At 31.3% G+C, this 21943-nt stretch overlaps 2 protein-coding genes across 3 annotated transcripts in view; one reads left to right on the top strand and one right to left on the bottom strand.

Moving 5' to 3' along the window:
• LOC143223204 (ribonuclease kappa-B-like) overlaps nucleotides 1–21943 on the bottom strand; it is a 514553-nt gene that overhangs the window by 217048 nt on the left and 275562 nt on the right. The window lies entirely within an intron of this gene.
• Nucleotides 1–21943, top strand: part of LOC143223200 (kinesin-like protein KIF13A) — a 121295-nt gene that overhangs the window by 38069 nt on the left and 61283 nt on the right. For both annotated transcript variants that reach the window (XM_076450802.1, XM_076450801.1), the window contains exons 3-9: nucleotides 14959–14977; nucleotides 15669–15819; nucleotides 16749–16929; nucleotides 18734–18821; nucleotides 19499–19633; nucleotides 20202–20314; nucleotides 21388–21499. In XM_076450802.1, the coding sequence (XP_076306917.1) occupies nucleotides 14959–14977; nucleotides 15669–15819; nucleotides 16749–16929; nucleotides 18734–18821; nucleotides 19499–19633; nucleotides 20202–20314; nucleotides 21388–21499 (799 nt within the window). The remainder of the gene's footprint in view (nucleotides 1–14958; nucleotides 14978–15668; nucleotides 15820–16748; nucleotides 16930–18733; nucleotides 18822–19498; nucleotides 19634–20201; nucleotides 20315–21387; nucleotides 21500–21943) is intronic.

Below are 21943 nucleotides of genomic sequence, written 5' to 3'. Positions count from 1 at the left end.
TATTCATGAGCGAGGCAAAGGTAGCACCGGAGAAAACAGCTAGAACTCGTCCTGAAAGGTAGATGGTATAGTAAATGTGAACATAAACGTGAAACGAAACGACCCGATTCAGGGCATGGCAATAAAGTTGCCTTGGCGGGGATCTAAAGATCCAATGTTTAAGATTTAGCTGTGGGGGGAAACGGGAGTGCCCCGAGAAAAACCCACTTTCACAGGACAGGTGCTGTGGAAGGCGGAATTGCGTTCACTGCCTTTTTATAATCTTACCCTTATGATAAAATCTGTCACAATTGAATAGATTCAATCACCAAGTGTTTAGCATTTGTTGTTTACAACAATAGAATTAAATAGCAAGTAAGAAGTCTTGATTCTTGGTGGTTTACCGTACCTAGGATTAAGAGAAATAAATAAAGCCTTGAACATTAGTTCTTTATAAAACCTCTGGAGATTTAAAACAAGTTAAAGATGTTTTACACATTTATTGTCTACAACGCCTAGAATTTAAAGAAATGAGCAGTCTTTGACCTCAATGGTTCGCTATACGTAGAATTAAGTTGAAAGTGTTTTTGTAATGTTAGTTGTTTATTGTATCTGTGAAGTTAGGTTAAAATAGGTAACCAATATTTGATTTTGTTTACTTACCCATAATTCTGTTTTACAAAAGTAACCCCGCTGTAGTAATATTAACCGTTATGCGTGTATATTTTAAATACACTGTAGTGTATGTAACTACGGCTATTTAATTACTATAACAACATAATCACGTTATCGCACTGTAAGTTTTTTTCACTACATTGTAAGTCATAAAATAGGAGGAAAACTACGATTATGCTTTTTTCCCCATGATGTGGAGAAGATTGGGAGGTTTCACACGGTTTAATTTGATTGGACGTTAAACATACTATTCATCTTCAGTTTTGTTGTTTTCAAGCATGTGTTATGTTAATCTTAAGGTGTGTATAGAGTTTGGTTTTAGGTCGAACTTTTAAACCGACTTGTATGCTTTCTTCTATATGTATTGTTTTAACTGCGTTTAGTATTGGGCGTTGCATTCACAAGGCTTGTTTACAGTGATGATGATGTTAAGTTTTAGTTTCCACCACTTCTTTTAACTCGCAGTAAATAAGTTTACTGCGCCATTGTTTCAACAACAAATAAAGTAGAGAAAGAAATTCAACAAGTTTAGTGTGAAAAATTGAGAAAGATTGTTGGAACTGATGTACATATATACTGAGTAAGATTGCCGGAACTGATGTACAAATATACTGAGTAAGATTGTCGTTACTGATGTACAAATACACTGAGTAAGATTGTCGTAACTGATGTACAGATATACTGAGTAGGATTGTCGGAACTGATGTACAGATATACTGAGTAAGATTGTCGGAACTGGTGTGCAGATATACTGAGTAAGATTGTCGGAACTGGTGTGCAGATATACTGAGTAAGATTGTCGGAACTGGTGCACAGATATACTGAGATTCTTCCCTTCCTATCTTCTTCTGCTGTGCCAGTTGTGAATTAGTTTAGTTCAAATTTGTAGTAATTTGACTAAAATATTTGTTTTGGAATTCTGAAACTTTTGCCCTTCTAAGGCCTGAAGTTTGAAAGACGTCTAACGGAAACGAACATGAGTACGGTTTTATTCATCCAAAACGACTACCCGTGGTACAGCTGTATGTCTGCGAATTTGCAAGTCTAGAAACCGTGGAATATCCACGACAGACAGGTGCTTTTCGGTACTTTTATGTATGTATATAAACTAGCTGAATTACGTATTTTCAGCACGGGTGCCCTCATTACTTGAAATAGGTACTTAAAAAGAAATAATTTATTTAAAGAACATTTATTTCGACACCTAAATTTTCATTCAGTTCTTTTAATCTAAACTTTTGGTTTTCAAGACAAAACTTATCAATCTAAATTAAGGTGTTATTAATATACTGCATTAAGTATGACTCAACACTAACGACCTCCCAGAGGTTATAGTTGCTTCCTTCTTTTATCCTCTCAGTTTCCGTAACCGGTGCATCCCTTATTTCCTCATGTTTTTGATTTCTTAATTCATCAGATTCTCGTGCATTTCAACTTCGAGCCTTCTTTTTCTTCCTGTAATTTATATCTTCTCCTCAGTGGCCTTGCTGCTCTTTTCTACTGTGATTTATGTCTCCATCTTTCTGCGTTTCTTACAGCCATTGAACTGTATATTTTTAGAAGATATTTTGATGTGGCTTTTCTTGGCATTTTAAAGGTAAACATAAATTCTAATTTTCTCCTGAAGGGTTAATAATTGAATGAGAACTTGAAGTAATTTACATTGACTTTTATATCAAGGAATGTGAACAGTTCTTTATATCAGTTTCTTGCTAGAGAAGTAATTAGTATAATTAAGTCATTAGTTTATCAGCTACTCTTGTTTTAAACAAATAATGAGTACTTTTTAAATGTACTATATTTATTACAGTTATTATTATTATTTTTAATAGCAAAACAATAATCCACTGCAATTCATTTCGAACGAAAGTGTCTCGTGGTCAAAACCTCCATGATTACTAAAACAGTCATTTTTGACAGTTCAGTGATTTTAAACTTAGCGATTGTTAATGGAATGTGACAGAATGTTAAAACACTAAACACTCGCCGACATTTCTGCGCATATTGACTTTCTTTTCTTTATTTAACCACCCTCATAGAGGGGGCATATGCATGAAAACGTTACAGATAAAACAAATAAATATAATACAGTGATATAACAGTAATAAACAGGACTACAGCAAAGAGATTAAGTAATAATAATGAAAATAAGCAAAATACATCGACATGCAACAAATTACACACACACTACTTTATACTATTTAGTGAAACGCGGCACAAGGATTATATATATACTCATAAGATCCATGCTTTACTAATTTACCAACTGTACTATATAAAAAGTAAAAACCATCCAAATTACTTCTTTGCTAATGCTTACAAAAATGAAAAATAAAAAAAAATCTTTTTAATCCTAGTCTTAAGGAAGCATAATAAATGAGTAAATTAACTTTTTATCAGATCACTTTTAGCAAATGCTAAACGTCTCAGAGGCACTGGAAAAACTCCATTGACTGGTCTTTTTAAAACTCGGAACGTTGAAATGTGGATAAAGTTCGAGCGGTTCTTCATAACAATTCTGTGTTTAAACACAAAACAGTTCTTTGTTCTCATGAAAGATTTTACTTAAACCTTAACTTTTAAGGGACCCGGCATGGGTTCAAATCTCCGTCGCACCAAACATTCTCGCCCTTTTAGCTGTGGGAGCATTATAATGTGATAGTTAATCCCGCTATTCCTTGGTAAAATAGTAGTTCAAGAGTGGGCGATGGGTGGTGATCACTAGCTGCTTACCCTCTAGTCTTGGCCTGGCATGGCCAGGTGGGTGAAGCATTCGACTCGTAATCTGAGAGTCGCGGGTTCGAATCCCCAACCAACCAAACATGCTCGCTCTTTCAGCCATGGGGGTGTTATAATGTTACGGTTAATCCCACTATTCGTTGGTAAGAGTAGCCCAAGAGTTGACGGTGGGTGGTGATGACTAGCTGCCTTTCCTTTAGTCTTACACTGCTAACTTAGGGACGGCTAGCGCAGATAGCCCTCGAGTAGCTTTGTGCAAAATTCAAAACAAACCAAACCAAATATTTAAGGATCACTCGAGATTTCACTTGCTGATAAACCCTTTCCAGAAATAAAGTTTTGAGTTTTTTGTATTTTTTAAGGCGCATTTATCAGAGAATTGTAGTGTTATAGGAAGATTTGTTTTGTATAGGATATGTAGGAGTGGACAAAAAAAAAGTGATCCTCCCTGAACATGTTAATTTGTTATATATGTTATTAAATAACATAAAAATATATAAAACTATATGTTCTTAAAACGAGATCTGTTTAAATATGATTCAAATGCTGTTTAACACTGGCTTTCGAAAATACCTGAACTTTTCATGGTCTTAGTTATTTACTCTCATAAGAAGTGTTGTGGACCTGCCGTAGTTTCCGAGATCTTATTATTCAAATTAGCCTATAATAATTTTATCATGTTATATGAGATCAAAAACATGGCCTTCTTTATACACTTTAATGTGTGAGTCATGTCAAACAAGAATTGTGTCACCTTTTTTTGCATAGTTTAATATCTAACCCAGATAATACAAGAAATACAATTTCCTCTTTTGAGTATGTTTCTCTATGTTTAATTGTCGTGATATGAAAATTGAAACTAAGTGCAACAACTTAACTCAACCAGGTACTTCTTTGTGTGTTTCAAACGCTTCAAATATAATTTTGTTTTGTTTGCGTCCATTATTTTGACGACTATGTATTTCCATAGTTTTTTGTTTATAATAAATTTGTTTGTAGTTATTCCAGTTTTTGAATGTGTACGATGGCTCAGCGGTAAGCTTGAGGGCTTACAACATATATAGCTCTTAACGAAATAACAGTATGAAATTTGCTTGTTATTGAATAATTCTTACAATTTTTTTGGCAAATTCATCAACTTGTTAAAATAAAGTTTATAATCTTAGGTTTATGAATAAGTTTATTCGTATGCCATTTTGGACGTTTTTACGATTTTAATTTTCATTATATTTTTACTGATTCTAATCACATAATTTTCAAGTTATTCGGAATTCGATAAGAAAATCGATTATTTTCGCTCACAGTCCTTAATCGATACAAAACTGACCATTCTGAAAGTATCCGGTGTGTGATTTCTTTATTGTAAATATTAGTATTGATTTCAGGTGAACTGAAATATATTTAGTTTAAAAAGAAATAAATTTATGAAGTGTACATTCATCTTTCTGTGTTTTGATAAACGAAACAAGTTATTATGCCTTTTCATATATTTCTGACATGAAAATTGAAACTAAGTGCAACAACTTAGCTCAACCAGGTACTTCTTTGTGTTTTTCAAACGTTTTATATACAATTTTGTTTTGTTTGCGTCCATCATTTTGACGACTATGTATTTCCATAGTTTTTGTTTATAATAAATTTGTTTGTAGTTATTCCAGTTTTTGAATGTATCCGATGGCTCAGCGGTAATGTTTATGCATCTGGTTATTATGCCTTTTCATATATTTCTGATATATTGCATATTCTAACACTTTCTACTGGTTCATTTCCGTGTTGCTGTTTTTTTTTCTACTTCAGTATTAAAGAAGTTAAACTTTAATTTGGATTTTTTAAAGTGAGCTACGCTTCTCGAAGGTGAAATTTGATTCATTATCAAGTATTTAAAAATAGAAGGAAACTTCTGAACTTGATCAAATTTAATCAAGTTTTGTAGATAAGATAATTTTTTTTTCTCCGCTATTTGCTTTTGTAATGATAAGTTCTTTAGTTATCGGAATCCATAAATTTAACGTTCACTCTCTGTATATATATATGCACATACTTACATGTATGCATGGCTCATTTTAGTGTACCAGCAGCAAATTTATTTCCTGTTTCAGGGACGTGGGCTTAAGATGTTTAAGTCACATGATTTCTAAGCGAACGATGCGCACTTTGGTTCAAATCGATATTGGTGAAAATTCATAAAATACGCATCTTTATCAGAATAGACATTAAAGAGAAAAATGCTCTGTATAATTTGATAATTTTAATATCAATCTGCATGAAATTAGTGGAGGACAATATATATTTTTATGAAGTTTGCTTTTTTAAGAAACTCGGACGTGTGTTAAAGCTGATTCCCAAGCTTACCAAATTTATTTCTAGATTTTCATTGTTACACTTCATGCTTATGCACATATTATTGATAATTTTAAATACTTTTCGAATAATAAAAAAGAATGTTTCAACAAAAAAACGGAATAGTTTACAAAACAAAAATCGAGAAGAAATTACGGTGTTGTAGAATATTCCTGTCAAAGCATCTGTTATATGTTTGTTTCCCCCAAAAGATAAGACCAGTTTATCATCGTTTACCTTTTTGTACACTCATCTCTGTAGGGTATTGAATGCCCTTGAAAGATAAAGACAAAATGATAGAAAACTAAATATTTACCTTTGTCTTATATGAAATAACTGGTCGTCTATATACACATTAGATAAAAATAAAGATTCTCCCAGTCCATATTTTACTACTTAAAATATTTTTAAAACTTTATTAATTGTTTAGTTAAAACTGAGTTTCAATATAATACTTATTACAGTATTAATATGCAGTTTTTTATTATTGAATATTATTTTGAAATATATATACTATTTATTAAATATATATTGAGTATTATATTTGCATATATAATATATAGTTTATTATTAATGTATTCAGTTTAAAATGTCACTTGTGCGTCTTTTGAGAAATTCCACTGAGTTTTGTGAAATTTATTTTATAACTTATGAGAACATATGTGTTCATATGCACACATTTATATTTAGATACTGTACTAATGTTAAGAAAATTGGGTATAAGAAATTAAACCTTATTTAATAAAAATATATAACACCTTTCATATAATTCTTTTAACTGTGTGTTAAAATGCGTAAACTGAAACTGCTTAATTATTAGGAACATTTTGTCAAAAGTAAGGTGTGCTATGTGTTTACAGTTGACTAGATCGTTCAACGAACCACACAGTTTATGTATTTGTAAAATTTGAGAAAAATCGTTATTGAGTTAAATTGCTTTCTTGAAGTCAATAAATTTGAAATATTGGTTATAGGCAGGCTATAGAAGTAACGCGTTTAATTTGTTTTTAGTAGGTATACATCAATGTATGTGTGGTGTAGTTATAGCAAAGCCACAGTGGACTACCTGCTGTGTGTACTGCGGGTCCTCGAATCCCAGATTTTAACGTTGCAAGTTCGTAGACTTACCGTTGTCCCAACGGAGGACATTTCTAGAAGGCCACGGAATTTTAGTAAATTACTTTGTTAAGAACTTTACATATTTAATACTTGTCTATATCAACTCTGTTGTTTCAAAGTTAGCGAACCACGTTTCTAAAACCTTTCTTTTCGCCTGTTTCGGTTAGTCTTCTAGTGTGGTTATATATATATCTTTTGAAACTGTTTTCTTTTCTTTCGTGACCATATGTATTTTTTTAGTATAATGCATTTTTCATTCACAATTTAGGACTTTTCCAACCACTGATATCCAGAAAGAATGGTAGCTGGAATTGCTATATCAAATGGTTAATTACTGTGTATACCTGTTTTTGTATTTCGTATTTTTTTCTGTAATTATTAATTATGGAGTACCTTTATGGATTCACAAAATATGTAAAAAATATTTTTCTTATCTGACCTAGCGTTTAGCTGTACAAAACATAAAAACACACACACACACACAAGAAAACGCTTGCGATTTCTTTTTTATGTGCATAACACTAGAGAAAAAACAACCCTAAGAAACGTTTGTAAAATGACATTGTAGCTTCTTACAAAATTATCGGAACATGTTGATATATAATAAACTGAAGTATAATTTAAAATTAGTATCAAGTTGTTTATTGATTTTGGGCATGTTCTTAAAAAGGGCAAATTACCATAATCTTGAACGATACTAAGACTATATCTTTAAAGTTCCGGTATTGTATCTATGTAATTGGGATCGTAAAAAAATCAAATGAAAGTGTTTAATTATCATCGTTAGATTAAATAATCTATTTTCGCAACCTGCTACGCTAAAGCTTCACAATTCATTACTCTGCAGAAAAAAAAAACATTTTCCGTACCTTCATATATACTGTAGAGAGGGAAATTGTACAAGTATTAAATCATAGTGAAATTAATATTATAATCGTTTTGTTTTTAGTAAACTTGGAGGGTATCTAGTCTCTCAGTGTGTTATGTAGAAACGTTGTTATTGGCAGATGCTGATCCTAGCATCGGATTGGACACGGTGATCAAGTCTTATACACACCCATGTTAAACATAAAATAGTCAATATTCAGATAAATTTGCAAAGCAAGCCTAGTAGTCACCGCTGCTGACTGTATGCTGAGATTATTTTAGAAGAGAGTAGGGTGGATGCAAGTAGATGATAACATGCTGACTGAAACTAGCTCTGACTACAGCAAATAAGTACACATACGTACTGCTTATGTTAATGAAGAGCTTATGAAATGCTGCAACGTCTCTCTGTATAACGTGATAATCACGTTTCTCTTCATAAACGTATCCTCCGCTATTTATGTCTTTCTGTATATCGTGGTTGTATCAAGTTAGTCTTTTTGTACATTGTACAGGTTTTCTGGTCACGCCAAATAGCGATTTTCTAGCATTATTTAACCTTTGCGTGTAGTGTAAGAATATTTGTACATACTGTAGTTAATAGTATAAAATGATAGTTCAACAGTGTTTATATGTTAAAAAAAAAGGCGCGCGCAACCTATATAGAAGGTTAATATACAAAAATGGTGGACTAACGTTAAGGTGCCCATGTTTTCGGTAATAATGACGTAATTACATTTTATAAACAAGTTCTGGCATCTGTGTGCATGTGTATATTAACTCTGTTGTTTAAGTAAACTGTATTGGAAGTGTTTGTGCTACGATGCTAGCCAGGCATAGCTTGGGGATTAGCGCACCCAGCTGCTAATCTGCATATCTATGTAGAAACTTGATTATTAGTAAGCGTTAATCGTGGCATCGGATTGGACATAATAATCAGAATATAGTTTACTTGTAGAGAGAGCTTAGTGACAGAGCATATTAGTATAGTTTACTTGTAGTGAGAGCTTAGTGACAGAGCATATTAGTATAGTTTACTTGTAGAGAGAGCTTAGTGATAGAGCATATTGGTATAGTTTACTTGTAGTGAGAGCTTAGTGACGGAGCATATTAGTATAGTTTACTTGTAGAGAGAGCTTAGTGATAGAGCATATTGGTATAGTTTACTTGTAGTGAGAGCTTAGTGACAGAGCATATTAGTATAGTTTACTTGTAGAGAGAGCTTAGTGATAGAGCATATTGGTATAGTTTACTTGTAGAGAGAGCTTAGTGATAGAGCATATTGGTATAGTTTACTTGTAGAGAGAGCTTAGTGATAGAGCATATTGGTATGGTTTACTTGTAGAGTGATGCAGCAGATTATTGTGACGTAGTTTATCTGTCGAAGACGGAGAAACAGGATATGCTGGCATAGCTTATCTGTAGATAAGAGTAACAGAGCTTGTTGACATAGTTTATCTGTACAGAAAGGAGTAACCGATTATATTGGCGTAATTTAAATTTGCAAATTAAGCCATATAGTCACTCATTAAAAACAAAACACCTTTCAGTGCGTATTTTTACATTTAACACAAAGCAAAGAGTTGACGCTCCAATTACAGAAACATAATATAGCAGGACTTGAAGAGACACCACCTGATTTCAAAAACCACCAAAATTGACCAACTTGCTAGCTATAAAGTTAATATTTCCAGGGATGCGCGAGCACGCGCACACACACACACAGAAACATGTTATAACTAGCGTGTAGGGCTGTGTATCCAAAGGTCAAAGGCTCGAGTCGCGACATGCCACAGAACACGCTCATCACTTTTAGCAGTGGGAAAGTTATGACTATGGTACTCAAATATCGCTGTACTTTCAAAACAAGTTATATAAGCAGCTGACAGTGATGACCATTAGATCTTTGTCTGGTCAGCAATTCTAAACGAGAGATGGACATGCCTGAATCTCGGGATCTCATGTTTGGAAGTTTATAACGTTTTATCAATCGCTGTTCATGTTAAAAATATTAAGCCACAATGTGCTATGGGCCAGTCAATTTAAAGATAAAATACTACATAATATATAGTTTCATCATAACTTTCGTTTTGTCGCTGAGTGGATTATCATATAGAATATATGTTTAACGTTGTCAGAATATTGTATTTTTGACTGTAAAGGAATTGATAAGAACACATGTTATTTCATACAGCTTTACAGAGAAGACAAACCTTGGCAGAATTCCACTGAGTGAAACGCCTCTCTTTAACATCGAACAAATCGATAATTTTATGGTCAAAATAATAAAAACAAAACGGGAAAAGAATAAACAGTTTAAAAACTTAGATTTATGTTTACACGGACTCCTAAATATGCAAGAAATGTACCTGTTTGTTCTTCTTCTAAGGAACTAAAAAAAAGAATTGTTTTACTTTATCATGAAAGTTGAGTTTGTTTTGAATTTCGCACAAAGCTACACGAGGGATATCTGCGCTAGCCGTCCTTAAGTTAGCAGTGTAAGGGACGGCAGTTAGTCATCACCACCCACCGCTTACTCTTGTACTACTCTTTTACTAATGAACAGTGGGATTACGGCTGATAGGGCGATCATGTTTGGTGTGACTGGGATTCGAACCCGTGACCCTCGGATCACGAGCCTAGTGCCTTAACCTCCTGGCCATGCCGAGCCATCATGAAAGTAATGCACTTCTGGAACAAGTTCGTAAAATTTCATTCACCACCTTTGCTCACTTTCGATTTTACAGCCAAGTAAAATTTTCCAAAAATTTTCTAAAGATTCAATACCCTCACGTTTTTGTATTAGCAAGACTAAAAATAAAAGAAATAAAAATGCGAGTATTCCTTTATTAATTAGTGGTTAGAATGTGAAGAAGAGTTCAGCGTGCACTCTTTTGACAGGTTTGGTTTCTAGAAACGTAAGGTCTGTATTAAAATAACTTTCAAAATAACTCTGATTTCGTCATTATTTACTGGTAATGGAAGTAACTCTTAAGTTTCTCGAATGCACCAACAACCGCTGGCCTGAGCGTTTTGACACATCAGCATCTAGCAAATACGTTCAGCGGATCTTTACGTTTTATGTCGCAAAATTTGCAATATATACTAATATTAGTATTAAAAGCTTGCAATAACGAATTTAGTCAGGGCCTTCTTAGGTGACGCAGTTGCTTACTCATTTTTAATTGTAAGTAACCAAAACTTGAAAACATATAACATAATCTGTGGATGAGAAATAACAACTAGCAGTGTAACATATGCCCTTCCTCCTTTGATTGGTAACTTCCTCTCCTGGAGCTCATTTCGCAAAAATTCATATTTGAACGAGAGTGTTATCTCTTGTTATTGCTGGCTGCGTCTGGGTCTTTCTCAGGTATTGTCATCTTTAAAGGTAACACTTTTCAGTCCCATGTGACCTGCGTGATGATTTGTGTGATATTTGATTTATTGTGTGAGTAAGGTATATTGAACGTAACTCCAGTTGTACAGAACATTCTTATGTGTTTATGAACTTGTAGCGCGAAAACAAAACCACTCTTCAAGGTAGAATTATTTTCACCTGCTACTAAATTATATGTTATCTGCTTGAGAAATAACAAGAAAAAAATCACAATAGAATTTAATAATTGCATCACGATTTCACGTCGTATAAATTACTATTCAGTAAACCTGTAATAAACATATAATTACTGAAAAAGGAATATCACGTAACTAAATTTCAAACAGATATTTGTGATCATCGCTTATATTTTATTACGTTTCGTTATTTTGTACAAATAATTAACTTTATGTGCAGTAAAATTTGTAACCGTATTCCAACTTGATTCTGTCATGAATAACAAATTTTCACCCGTGACTAATGTTTCTTTAAGCGAAAAACTTTATAGACTTTAATGCCGCATCTTGTGTGTGTTGTACAAACTTGCTAATAATACATTTATATACATTCATGTAGGTATATGCATGCGTGTGTTTGCAGTTTTATCTACAACTTTTATTGATCTGGAAGTGATTATATTTTTTGTGAACAACATATATATATGTATATTGTTTATTTTCGTCTTTAAAATGGTTAGATGTCAGGTTCATTAATTTTCAAGCACAGATTTTAGTGAGCGGTGTATCTATCTGAGCATTTTGCTTTTTGTGAATCTAGAGTAGTCATGTTTTTTCACATCCATTTTACCAAGTGTTATATATTGCTATACAGATACTTGAGACTGTCTGACTTACAAAGTTACGCACGTAATTTAATTAATGCATGTCGAAATAGTTTTCCTTGTAAAATATTTTGTTTGGCGAATACGGAAATCTAGCATCAACTTGTTTGAAAGTTCTCACAGACGTAAAATTATTTCCTGGTCAGCAGAATGTCCCAAAAAGCATATTTTATACAACATTGCGTATGACATGTATGCCTTATTTTATTCAGTGAACATTAATTTTTTTAAAAAAACAATTCACACAATTTTACACTGAAAGAACTGTGAAAATGCTTGTAGTTTAAGTTACTATGACTTACGTTATACTTATTTGTGAGTTATACATACGTAATTTATTATAGTTCGAATAGCGCTTTCAAAATGTGTCACTAATATATGGTAATCTAGGAAGTTGACATTGAGGATACGATTGGGTTTCTAACTTTCCAACAGTTTACTTTGTGATAAATTATGTAAACAATGCATATGTTCGTTTACTTTGTGATAAATTATGTAAACAATGCATATGTTTGTTCTCTCACACGGAGACAAACACGTTTGAAGCGAAATGTGCTATTTTTGTACTTATTATAAATACTCGGTAGTGTAACTTATCTAAAACACGGCCATTATTGAATTATCTGTGTCTAAACGAAACCGTAAATTGCCTTTGATGATTTACGAAATGTTCAATTGTAGTTAACCACAAACATGTCATTTAACTATTGAACTACAGCCTGCACGAAAAACTTAATGGTAGATTAACTCTCCTTCTTGTTTGAAATGGTGGAAAATTGAGTCTATATTTTGTTGCTTTATTTATCCACTCGAATAGATGAACTGAAAGAAAATATATCGTGTGTATCTGGTAACACTGAAGTGGTCAGGCATTTTGTTTAGCTGAAACGAGCGTGTGTTAATATTGAAATGTTTATATAAATATCATTACATGGTTAGAGATAAAACCTATAAGCATTTGTAGTTAACTATACCTTTTGATAACTTTTTCAGCTCTTAACATTTTACATAATTTAACAAAAGCTGACAATATACATATTATACCTTATATATTTTTAGGCTCAGAACCTTGGAAAATTACTTTGGCCAACATTGCGTAACAAGCTATTTATTTTGTGCTTAAATATAGTAAGTAAAAACACGAAATTGTCGTGAGATGTATTTTTTGTGTCTAATAGTGGTTTATATGAATGGTATTTTTTGTATATTTTCAATACATTTGTATTGATACGCAGACGTACTCAAATACATACGAACGAATTAATCTGCTACTGGCCCTCGATATCCTGAAGTTAAAAAGTGTGAGTAAAGCGTTGTTTGTAGACCCGTATAAATTACTTCAACTTCTATCACTGATTTTATTAAAAAATCGGCAAGTAATTGGGTCTGAAGAGCAATTACCCACGCTACGAAGCAACCTCACTCAGTTTTAACGATTAAGAATAATCACTGTTATGAAATGCTGCATGTGTAACAAGTATTTATTCATTATTATGTCATTTTTGTAAAAGAAAAATGGTAATTTATATACGAGTTTATTATTTTGAATTAATATTATCAGAAAATGGCTTTACACGTGGAAGTAACTTATCATATATCCAGCTTTGCTAACTTTGCTTACTTCATTCCAGTGTTATGCCTCCATATTTTACATAATCATTGTTTCTACTTTTCATTCTGACGTTTATAATCTTACATAAAATTGATTTACTTAAATTATGTACGCTGTGCGGTTGGAAAACACACGCATACCGTTGTGTTTTAACGCCCTATTACAGTAGGACTAAAAAATAACTTCAAATCGATCGAAAATAAAAATATCAGGGCTGAAGCATCGTAAACGTACGTACTTTCTTGGCTAGCAGCGTTTTGGTGCTCAGTTGATGTCTTGTGAGATTGGCAAAGTATTAAAAATGGGTACTGTTGTTCTTCAAGGAGTGTTTATGAGCACTCGCTGCCTGCCGTTGTGTTTGTGTCTCGTTTGATAATTGTATTAACGTTGAGATTGCCTGAAGTAATTTTGTAAAATGGTTGGTAGGCTTCACTGGTTTATTGTTGCATTAAAACATTCATACCCGATATATAACTCTATAAATAAACTTTATTGCACTTGACACTATAGTTTTGTTTCGTTTTCATTTGTGGTCAGTAACTATTTGTTTAGTGAAGGATTACCGACTTCTAGATTTACAAACTTAAATGATATAAATGAGTTACTAAGAGTGGCTGAAATGTGTAAGCTTTGTTTTGGCAGTGGAATGTTGCAAAACGCTCAAGTATTTCAGTTATTTTGTGATAACATTTTGTGGTTAAATTGCTAGATTTCAAATGTGCGAAAAATTTTGGGTGTAGCTTTAAAATATGCCGTGTTTGTTTTTGTTGTTTTAAGGAACGATGATTGGAACGGTATAATTTATTTGTTTGTTCTATTATCTGCTCTCTCAAATCATGACAGAGACTTGACTAGGTTTTTTTTTATTCATGTCCTATACGAAGCATAATTTGATAGTAAAAATATAAATTATCTTAAACATTATCCAAACTAAATATTTTTAACATATAAAATTTATTAATTACTGTGGTAATAATTCTATTAGATAAAAAGCGTGTTTTTATTAACTCTGCATAAGGATTTGACAATATTTATGAAAGATGACCGATTATTCTTGTTAACGATATGGCTTTGTCTATAAAAGTTACATATGATTACATATGATTCACAACTTTCATGAATTATAGGAGAAAGCATCACCAAAGTATCTTCATTTCTTCATTGTGATACACAGTTTTCCACGTATTGTGTTTTGTTGGAAAAGTGGTCGTGTCTACAAAATATAAGATCGTGTTTAATCTTGCACAAATAAACGTTTTAAAGTTGTATTGTTTAAATATGCACGGGCTTTTGTACTATTATGTTATTTGACACAATATCTTTAATAATGTATTTTCATTTTTGTTATGTGCCTGCTGGTTAACGTCGACTCTTTGCATTCGTGCTTTTGCTACTGGTTTTAATTAGCCATAGGAAGCAACAGAAGGTAAGAAGAATAGAGTATGTGTTAATATCTGGCATGCAATATTGATGTACAATGAAAAAACATTAAAATTAGTTGTAAGATAAAACAATTTTTAAAGACAAATATTGAAGTCTTTTTGCATATTAGTTATTAATTTCAGTGTTTTAATAGTGTTCTTAAAGTTAATGAAGTTTGATTTATTATTAGGAATTTCATGTGTATTGAATAGTTAAAATATTTTAAAATTATTCTAAACATTTTTTTCAGTTGGTCAAATTACGCTTCTTTATATGGTAAGCGTAATGCAATTCTAGTTTATGAAAATCTGGTTGACTTATAAATAACAGTTGTTATCTTGAACAATCTATATTGATTTAGTTGATATTTTATCAACTGGTTAACTTAAGCTATTATCACATGAGAATGTTGACATTAAGTTTTCTTGTTAATTATGGGTTTGTTTTTCAATTTAATACATTTGTCAAAAATAGTTTTGTTGTTGTTGTATTGTTCAAAGAAAATCTGTGTAAAATATAACTAGATCATAATATAGGATGGGGAATATATGCTATTATTTCCTAATGAGTTAGTGAGGTTTGAGTGAGACCTAGAAATTTAGGAAATTGTTTACTCCTTTCATTATTTCTTTTGTGAGTCACAGTGATGAATTGTATCTATGTCATGATGTTTTTTGTTTTGTTTTTATTTTAAGACATTTGCCTTTGACCACTGTTTTTGGTCTTATAAAGAAGCAGATCTTCATTATGCCAGTCAGGGTGATGTGTATCAACATCTGGGCTCAGACATCCTTCAGAATGCATTCCAAGGCTATAATGCATGTATATTTGCTTATGGCCAAACAGGTAACAAAGTTGTTAAAAGATATGTTTTACAAGTGTTTTATAATGTACAGAAGTGGTGACTTAATATTACTATAGTTGTAATAGAAATATTTCTTTTCCTCTATCTTGCATATTTTTAACTGCAATATGAACTAACTTATTCAGCCCTTAAAGTATGAGATTGTCTTTTCCTAGTATTTTAAGCATTATACCTTTTAAACTATATTTGTATATATATTTCAATGGAATCCAAAGTTAATAATGTTGTGTTTCCAAGCATCTGTTCCATTGTGCATGCTTTTGAAAATACAGCTAGAAATTATCAGAGTAGTCTGGTGAGTGTTTAGTAAAATCTACACAATGTTCTTGAAACAGAATTACTGTTTCATAACCAAATTATTTTTATATTCAGCTGAGTTTTATTTCAGTGATTTCTTCTCTGACTGAGAAAGTAAGAATAAGCAAAGTTGATTTTATATACTAATTCTTTCTTTTCACAGTCATCAAGCTGGTATCTTTTGATTGTTGTTTCTAATTCATTTAAAATTCACCATAATCAAAGAGTAAATGATAAAGCAATGCTTTACACACACACACACACACACACACACACACACACACACACACACACACACACACACACACACACAGAAAGACAGAGAGATAGATAGAAATTATCAGAGTTGTCTGGTGAGTAGTGAGTAAAATTTACACAATATTCCTGTCAGTTGTGAGAGGGTCTATATATAGATCAAGGCTAATTAAATGAGGAAACTGAGTGAAAGTGGGATTCAGATTATATTAATTAAATTGTTTTGTGTTTAAAAAATTGGTTGGTGAAAACTAAATATTTAATTCAATATACATATGGGCACCAAATCCTTCTTACTTCAGCTCAGTTATTAAACCCAAAAATTAAAGAAGCAGTTTACAGATACCTGTTTCTCTAGGTTCTGGCAAGTCCTATACCATGATGGGTTCAGAAAAAAACAAGGGATTAATACCTCGTCTTTGTGATGATCTGTTTGGAAGGATAGCTTGCAACACAACTTCTAGTCTCTCTTATAAGGTAGAGGTTTCATACATGGAGATTTATAATGAAAAAGTGCATGATCTTCTAGATCCTAAAGGGTAGGTAGCTTGCTTTTTGGTAGTAGATTTGTATTCAACTTTTCTATTATTTTACTTTTTAAAAAGGAAATGGCTCTGGTTTATTTAATTGTACTTTAATTACATTTTAATAATAAGAGTTACTCTTCAGTTAAATATATTGAAAATGTTTCTCAAATTAGGAGCTGATAAAACTCATTCACTGAAAATGTTTTTTTCAAATTGGGAACTGATAAAACTCATTTATGTTGTATTATCGCTTTAGCTTAAAATTCCTGTGTAATGACAATAATACTTGTACAGTAACAATTGGTTCGATTGAAATTCTAACTTAAACTGTTGCTAATATGCTTTTTCATGTAACTGCTATTATCTGGGATGCACTTGTTAGTGAAACTGTTTAAAGAAAAATAAGTTAGGTTTGCATTTGATAACAGACTGAACATAATATCACATACAATTAACTTAGATAAATGACCAAGTAACTGAATATGTCAGTGTGTAAGGAAGACCCTTAACATAGCAAAAAATTAAATACTGCAGCTTAGAACTAAAAATATTGCATATGTAATTGGTATGGTGTGAAATATATAATATGTCTGAACATGTACGTTCTTGATGTAATGTGTGAAGTTAAATTTTAAAAACTGGCTTTCTTGAAAAAGTTAACCATACATTTTTGCTACCTTGTATTTTAATAATGTTTAAAACTATTAATTTCTTGAATATATCTTTGAATTATATCTCTGATAGTGGAAGTATGTGATTCAAAGCCCTATATGTGTATATAAGATTGTAAAAGAAATATAAAATCAACATTTTCATTTCTCTGAATCTACAGGCAGTCAAATATATGCAATAGTTCACATACAGTTTTGTAATCTACAGTTTTTTAAACTATGCTCTTAATATACTGAGTATCTTATTTGTTTACACTTTAAAGTCTGATACAGAAGAATACTTACACTAGTGTTTGTTAAAATACATTAACACAATGGTTTGTTTTTTAAGTGTTTTCAACCAGATAAGAGTATAGAAATTAGAATCGGAATCCACATGGCTATACTACAATTTTGGTTTCTTGTTTGACTTTGTTAATTTTTAATTGCTCAAATATCATGTGACTACTAGACACTTAACACGTTCACCTTAATGAGCATTTTAGTGTTTTATCATATTATTTCTTAAGGTAAATGAACAAAACAGCTGCTGCCTAACCTTATGTTAAACAAGCCTATCATTCTGAAATAAATCATAAACTAAAACATTTTATAAGAAATAATAAACACTACAATCACTGATAACGTGGCATTTAATTTTTTCAAAATATCCTACATTTCTGACTGGTGAGCAAGTTAATTTTGTTTCAAGTTGTATCAAATGATAGCTAGTGCCATGAGTACAAAGAGTGTAGTCATTATGTGTGAATAGTATAACCCTAACCTTTGTTATTCAATAGGGCAGAGTTCAAAATGTTAACTGTAACTTTTAATTTTGTAAAATGATGGTTTAATAAGTACAAAGTGAAAGAAACAAATAAATTAAGTTATGAATTTTTATTTTCAAGATAGTTTTTTGAAAATATCTTTAACCTTGTATGTTTATGCTGTGATATTTATTTCTTAATAGTATGTGATAAAACACTTTTTAATGTGAAATGTGACAAAATTAATAAATACATTTTTAACAATTCAATATATTTGAAAGAAAGCATTGCAGAAACTTAGAGCTAATGAATTTATTGTTAACTTATCTAGAATTAACAACATTTCCTTAATAAAAACTGCACTTTTTGATAATGAACTAATGTTTTTTTAATACTTAGGTCAAGACAGAGCCTGAAAGTGAGGGAACATAATATCCTTGGTCCATATGTGGATGGACTTTCTACCTTAGCAGTCTCATCCTATCAGGTAAATAAATGTAGCAGCAATTTCTTTTCATACAGCCAAATTAAAATGACATTAAATGCACAATAATAAATGTACTTTTTGGGTCCCAAATTTTTGTTTTTTTTTTAAACCTGAGCTAATTGCTTTAGATTTTGAAACCTTTATCTAAGTAACTTATTTGACAAATTAAGTCAGAGATATTTCTTTTAAAGTTTATAGAAGTTTTGGTGTCACAAAAATAACAGAGAAACAACGTACACATAAAGAATACTGTGACTGTCTCTAATTCACTTCACTCATAACTGATACTGCTGTCTTCTTTTAAAATGCTGTTAATTGGTTGAACCTAATGTGGAAAATGTCCTGTAGTTGAAATATTATGAATAAATAGTTTGTAAGGTGCTAACTTCTTGCTCTTTTCAGAGGTTGTGTATCAGTCATAAAATGTTTATAGTGCAATTACAGTATGAAGTAGCTTAAAGCACTGCCTCTAAGCAGATTCTTTTATGTTGTTTTTGTGATTCTTTCTAAGTACTTGTATTGTTTTCTTTATAAAACTATTACACTACACTGATATTTTCATCACAATGACTAAATAAGCGCATGAAAGTGTTTGCATGTTTAGTTAAACCTGGAATTTTGTTTTATTAATACCATTGTGATTTTATAATAATGTTGGTGATTATTTTCTTCACTAGGACATCAGCAACTTAATGACAGAAGGAAACAAGTCTAGGACAGTGGCTGCAACAAATATGAACAGTGAATCTAGTCGATCTCATGCTGTGTTTAACATCACCCTGACTTGTTTATTGACTGACATTCAGTCTGGGGTGAGTATGTTCTGGGAAGCATTAGACTAATTTTTGTATATTTGCTTACAAAATACACATGATTATGGAGTGGTATAGACAGTTTCATTGATTAGTATATATCAAAAGAAGAAATCAGTGAAAGCCAGTTATTCAAATCAAATATAAAAGATTACCTGTAGTAAACAAAGTTTTTTTTATTAACTATAATTGCACTGATGTGTGAAAAAATGTTCAAAAATTAGAATACTTGTTGTATTATATCATTTATAGCTACTTGTCACTATACAGTAATTTTTACTCATTTGAAAATCTCTGGATTAAATATATTTTCTTCTATTATATTGCTTTGTTTACTGGTGCCAAAACGTTTCATAATTTTATAGCAGCCATAAAACATAATTCAGTTGATTTTTTTCTTTGTTTATTAACTGTTTTTCAACTCATCTTTGGAGAGGCTGATTCCTGTTTAAGAATTCTATTACAAACTTGCTCAATAAATATTGAACTGGTATATTAGAACCCAATTGAACTATTTGTGTTGCTCATTTAATCATTATGTAAATTTAAATAATAAATATGTTATCAGATCACCGGAGAAAAGGTGTCCAAAATGAGCTTAGTTGACTTAGCTGGGAGTGAAAGGGCAGTAAAGTCTGGGGCTGTTGGAGAACGATTGAAAGAAGGATCAAATATCAATAAGTAAGCTTTAGATGTTCAACTTTGTAACATTTTATCTTTAAATTGATAATGTAGAAAACGTTTATATTCAATAAGTATTCTCTATATGTTATGTCTCATTTTTAACATTTTCACCATGCCACTTTTTAATCATTAAATATTTGGCTTACTTTGCAGGTAAAAAAACTATCAGTAAGTGTGTGTGTTTTTCTTATAGCAAAGCCACATTGGGGTATCTGCTGTAACCACCGAGGGGAGTCAAACCCCTGATTTTAGTGTTGTAAATCTGTAGATGTATTGCTGTACTAGCAGAGGGGTATCACTGATAAGTAAATTAGTAGGTTTAGGTAGAATACTAAGTTTTTTTCAGTTGATTTGATACAATTTTATATAAGCAATTTGTTGTATACTTAATTAAGATTAATAAACTTGTATTATTTTGCTACTCATGTAAGTTTAAATTTAGGTCATCAACAGTTAACATGTACTGGAATTTGAAAGAAAAAAAAGGTGTTTGGTTGGGGAATAATTTCTGTTTTTTGTTGATGATTTTGAGTACACTAATATATCTGTTTTGTCTAAATATTTTATGTTAATTAAGAATGTTATTATAGAAAAACTGGCTGGTTTTCAACTAATATTACACTTCCAGCATGCTCCTTTTCTCAAGTTGAATTGTAGGTTAGGCTATTTGTGAAATTGTTTTTTTTTCAAACTGTGCCATAAATGTGGTTTCATGTTATATAGATACTGGCTGATAAATTGCACAATTCAGTCTGGAAGTAAATATGTAAGCTGTTGACAGGACATATGTTTATTTTAATATTTCTAACTTGATATTTTTAATTAGTATCTCCAACATCATGTATGTAAATTACATCAAAGGATTTTCACTTTATGATTTGTGCACTTAGAAATGTAATCAGATAATGAGTATTGTGTAAATTTAAAAGGTGGTTTATATTTGCTTTTTTCATTTAAAAAGATTTCAGTAGGCAAGTAATGTTTTAACAGGGAAAACAATATCTTGTTTCAGTTGTGATCATAGGAATAACAATATCTCATTATTGGTTTAACCTTTTTTTTTTTTTTAGATCCTTAACAACATTAGGCCTGGTCATATCCAAATTAGCTGACCAGTCATCAGGGAAGGCAAAAGATAAATTTGTACCCTATCGTGATTCTGTCCTTACGTGGCTGTTAAAAGTAGGTTTATCATTTGGTTTCACTTTCACTTCTCAAAGTGAAGAGAACCAGGCATTTTTAAGATTTTTCTGAGAAATATTTACATGATGTTTTATCAGTTTACCTGTTTGCTTTAGTTTATCAAAGGTATCTTTGGTAATAGTTTATATGTAGTTGAATGTTATAATTCTTTTATTTTTCTGTCTAATGCTTTTATTTATGTGACATCCTTTACTGTTTTCTTTCTCTAATATTCATAAAACTATTTTTCATTAGTGTAGCATTAAATTATGAAATACATATTCAAAGATGTTTTTGATATAAATATAATGAATTGGATAATGTTATTTTATAATTTACGTTTACTTAATGCTACATTACCATCTTAGAATAATTCTGTTAATTTATTATACACTTACAATAAACTGATTAAATTGTTAACTATCTTAAGAAGAGTTTTAAGAC

This window comes from Tachypleus tridentatus, chromosome 8 (assembly GCF_004210375.1).
Source record: "Tachypleus tridentatus isolate NWPU-2018 chromosome 8, ASM421037v1, whole genome shotgun sequence".
NCBI classification, from domain to species: Eukaryota; Metazoa; Arthropoda; class Merostomata; order Xiphosura; family Limulidae; genus Tachypleus; species Tachypleus tridentatus.
This window is presented reverse-complemented; position numbering and strand designations above follow the sequence as displayed.